Raw genomic sequence first — 3907 nt, forward strand, 5'->3', positions numbered from 1 at the left:
TTTCGAAATACTGTATATACATAGGCCACTCGCCCCCAATAAATCAAAACAAATTGATGATCAGTTAGTCAGAATGATATGTAAGGAATTCCAACCCATCAGTATCGTGGAGGATAAAGAGTTTCGACGATTTGTCTATCTGCTTAACCCAGGATACTCTTTAACTTCCAGGAAAACTATAACAAACATTCTAATTCCTGTTTTGTACAATCAAACCGTAGAGAGAGTGAAAATTGATGTCAACAGTGCAGCAGCTGTCTCAGTAACTACAGATTGCTGGACTTCTTCAGCCAATCAAAGTTACATGGCACTTACAGTTCATTTCATTTCAAATGATTGTACGCTTAAAAGTTACCTTTTGGATTGTTTTGAGTTCAGTGACAAACATACTGCGGAAAATTTGGCTTCAAAAATGAGATGTTTTTGAAGAATGGGAGCTAACAAATAAAATTTCAGCAATTGTAAGCGACAATGCACCCAACATTACAGCAGCAATCCGTTCAGTGGCTGGCAGCATATTCCCTGTTTTGCACACACACTCAACTTGGTAGTAAAGGCAGGAATCAATGATTTAGAAGAGCTGAAGACAAAGTCAATAGTTGAACATTTCAGGAGAAGTCCACAAGCCACTGCCAAGTTGAACACAATCCAGCAGCAGATGGGATATACAGTTTTAAAATTAAAGCAAGAAGTTGCAACTAGATGGAACTCAACATATTTCATGCTTGCCAGGTTGCTAAAGCTCCGAGTACCAATTGTGTCTGCGTTAGCGGAGATGAGACATGATCTTCAGGAATTGTCGAATACCGAATGGCTATCCATCGAAAACGTTTGTTCCATCCTCAAGTACTTCAACGAAGTGACAGAGGAAGTTCGTTCCGAAAGAGGTGTCACCGTATCTAAATTTATAGTACTAAGTCGAGTTTTAATGAGACATGTCATCAAAGCTGACCAACCAGAAATTGTAAAAGCCATGCTAAAGACACTCTCAACAGAGTTAAGAACACGATTTGGCAAAGTGGAAGATTCTGCTTTGTTAACTGAAGCAACACTTCTGGATCCCCGCTTTAAAAAGCAAGGCTTTAAAACCACTGAAGCGTTTAAAACATGTAAATACGTATCACAAGAAATCAGTACAATTACCATTCAATCAGCTGAAGTACAAGAAACAAATGATCCTGATCCCAGTGAATTAGAAGGAACAAAATCATCATCAGTATGGGACGATTTTGACGAACAAGTCTTATCCCTCATAGAACCGAAAAACCCCACTGCTGCTGGAATAGTAGAACTGGAGAAATATTTAGAAGAACGCTTACTCCACAGAAAAGAAAACCCGTTATTGTGGTGGAAAGAAAGGCAAATTCTCTATCCAAGACAGTTTGAAATTATGAAAAGAAGGCTATGTATAATGGCAACATCAGTACCCTGTGAAAGAGTTTTTTTCTAAGGGAGGGCAGATAGTTACAGACAGAAGAAGTCGCATCAGTCCTGGCAAAGTCAGGCAGATCCTGTTTTTAAATTCGAATTTATAAATTGTAAACCTTTGTTCCTCATTTATTGTATATAGGATATATGTATATTTAAGTTTGTGTTTAGTATACACTAGGAGTTGTACGTACATTGCGCTTCCGTTGTAAGACTGTGTTTTAAGTGTTAGTGAAAGAAAAACAATCGTCACTTTTAAACGAAAAAAGAAGTAAAATACAACACAGTTTTGGAAATATACTCGTGAATATGAAGTAAGAAAATTCATCAGTTGACGTGGCTATTATCTCATTTACTTGTTGAAGTTTTAGAAACAGAAAAAGCCAGAAAAGATGTAGTGAAGCCAAGAGTAAGTACTATGTTCATATTTTGTAGCCTTTTAGAGAAGTTTCTGATTATCTCTTTCATTGAATCTCCTGTTACATGCAAGCCATATTAAGAATGATGAATAGTGTTCCCTATGAAACGAGACGAGAATTATAGTTTTGTTGTCTCGACTCGTAAATTTTGTAGAGGTTGCGTCTCGTCTCCACTCTCGAAATATTCTTTCACGTCCCGTCTCATTTTCTAAAACTTGTCTTATCCCGTTTTGCAAATTAATATATTAATGCCCTCATATTCTCTTCATTTTATCTAAAAATTGTCATAATCCTTCCGCTCTAGGAGAGATCCACGAAGGATGTGAAATAAAAACATTTAAAGTAGGGTCTATACTTCTTAATTGGAGCACATTGTGTATCTTTTAACGTTGATAAATGTTCATTATGTTTCTACAAACATTTTATCAGTTTATAGTTTCTTATGCTATAAATTATGTACAGTAAAACAGTGTTGGAGATTTAAGACTTATATGAACTAGTGTTGCGCACGAAACTCGAGAAATGTCTTGTTTTGCCTCGAAAAAGAGACGAAAAAAGACTGTTCTTGTCTCATCTTGAGTTTGAAAATGTATTTCTTGTATTGTTTTCAAAACAAAACGAGAAAAATCGCGAGTCACGTGAGCAAAGGATTTCTCAAGCTGCAACCAGTAACGTCACCAACTTTAACATCTTGGGGGAGGGGAGCAAACGGAGAGGCTGATAAAATTTGGGACGAGCTGTTTTCTTGTAAACCGAAAAGATTAGTTTTGTATTACTTTACCTGAATACAATAAATACATGTCTGGGCGCAGGTCTTGCCACTCAGGAATACTCACCCTCTCTCTGGCGTCGTCACTGGTCTGCAACTCTGCGTTTCTGTATTACTTTTAGTGTAACACTCACATAAAATGGAAGCATTTGTATAAAACTATACTGCTATTGCAATAGACGATACATCGTTTTATACGTCATGAAATAAGTCTGTATTTGACTGAGAGCTATTCGTTCAGCTATGGTTCTAGCTGGAAAGTTCTTTTAAAATGTGTCCCTTTCCAGGAAGGTCCACGGAGGGATTTTAGGGCACGGGTTGCATTCATGAAAATATTTGGGGTTCATAATTATTCACTGAAAATTATGCAATCAAACTGTAGAATGGTAAATTTGAAGGTTGTGCCCAAGTCTTTTAGGGAAATGAGCATCCCTGCTTCGTAAGCCGTAGATCAGTTGCTGAATTGAGTTTAGTCCACGGGTCAGGTACGCTTCCTTTAGATTTTTGAACAATACATCTAAATTAGTCCTAGAAAAGAATTAGTTGTAATGAAATAAAATGGAAAACTTATTCTGTAGCTATAGTTGTAAAAACACTTAATGCCCCTCTTTCCAACTACGAATTCATTGTATCAAATTTCGACTTGGTTGTACTTTTCCTCTTCGTGGTCGAGAATTGTTAATGCACTTACTCCTTGTGTAAGTGGTCCCGGGTTTGATTCCGGTGAGAATATTTGCCTTGGATAGAAGTCCCATCTCGTCCATTAAATCCTATTTCATATTATCTTGGTGTGTGTTGAAATAAGCATTAAAACCTAATCAAACCACCAATTGCAAATTTTATATTAGTATAGTGTTATATGGACATTACATCAGAATATATTGAATAAGAGTTTGTGTGTTACAGCAAATAGTTTTATTATCCATTTTGCAATAAAAATCTATAGACCTGGTAACGCTGAACACCTGTGAAAAAGTAAAAACAAAAAAATAGTGATAAGACTAGCAACCGATCTCCCCCTCTCCTCCAGTTGGGACAGCCGTTGCGATTGTCAGAATATTGCAGAAAAGTGACACGAGAGCGCGTAAGATTGCTTGTTTCCAGACATGCGCAGTACGTGCATTATTTGCTTCTCTGTTGTGCAGTGTCGGTCTATTCTTTACTACTGTTTTTGTCCCATCCATATCGATCCGACTCCATTCATATCAATGCACTCGTCTGTTGTTTGGTTCCGCCATCTGGTTCCACCAACCGAATCCACTGATTCAATGTTAACTTCCTGAGTGAATCC

At 37.2% G+C, this 3907-nt stretch overlaps 1 protein-coding gene across 1 annotated transcript; it reads left to right on the plus strand.

Annotated features, from left to right (window-relative positions):
* The first annotated feature begins 658 nt into the window (after positions 1-658).
* On the plus strand, positions 659-1450 carry LOC145689539 (E3 SUMO-protein ligase ZBED1-like). The gene has a single exon (XM_081763716.1). It carries the CDS (start codon positions 659-661, stop codon positions 1448-1450), a length of 792 nt encoding a protein of 263 aa, XP_081619842.1.
* Positions 1451-3907: the final 2457 nt, after the last annotated feature.

Source organism: Thermobia domestica, chromosome 7 (assembly GCF_964235325.1).
Source record: "Thermobia domestica chromosome 7, izTheDome1.hap1.1, whole genome shotgun sequence".
NCBI lineage: Eukaryota > Metazoa > Arthropoda > Insecta > Zygentoma > Lepismatidae > Thermobia > Thermobia domestica.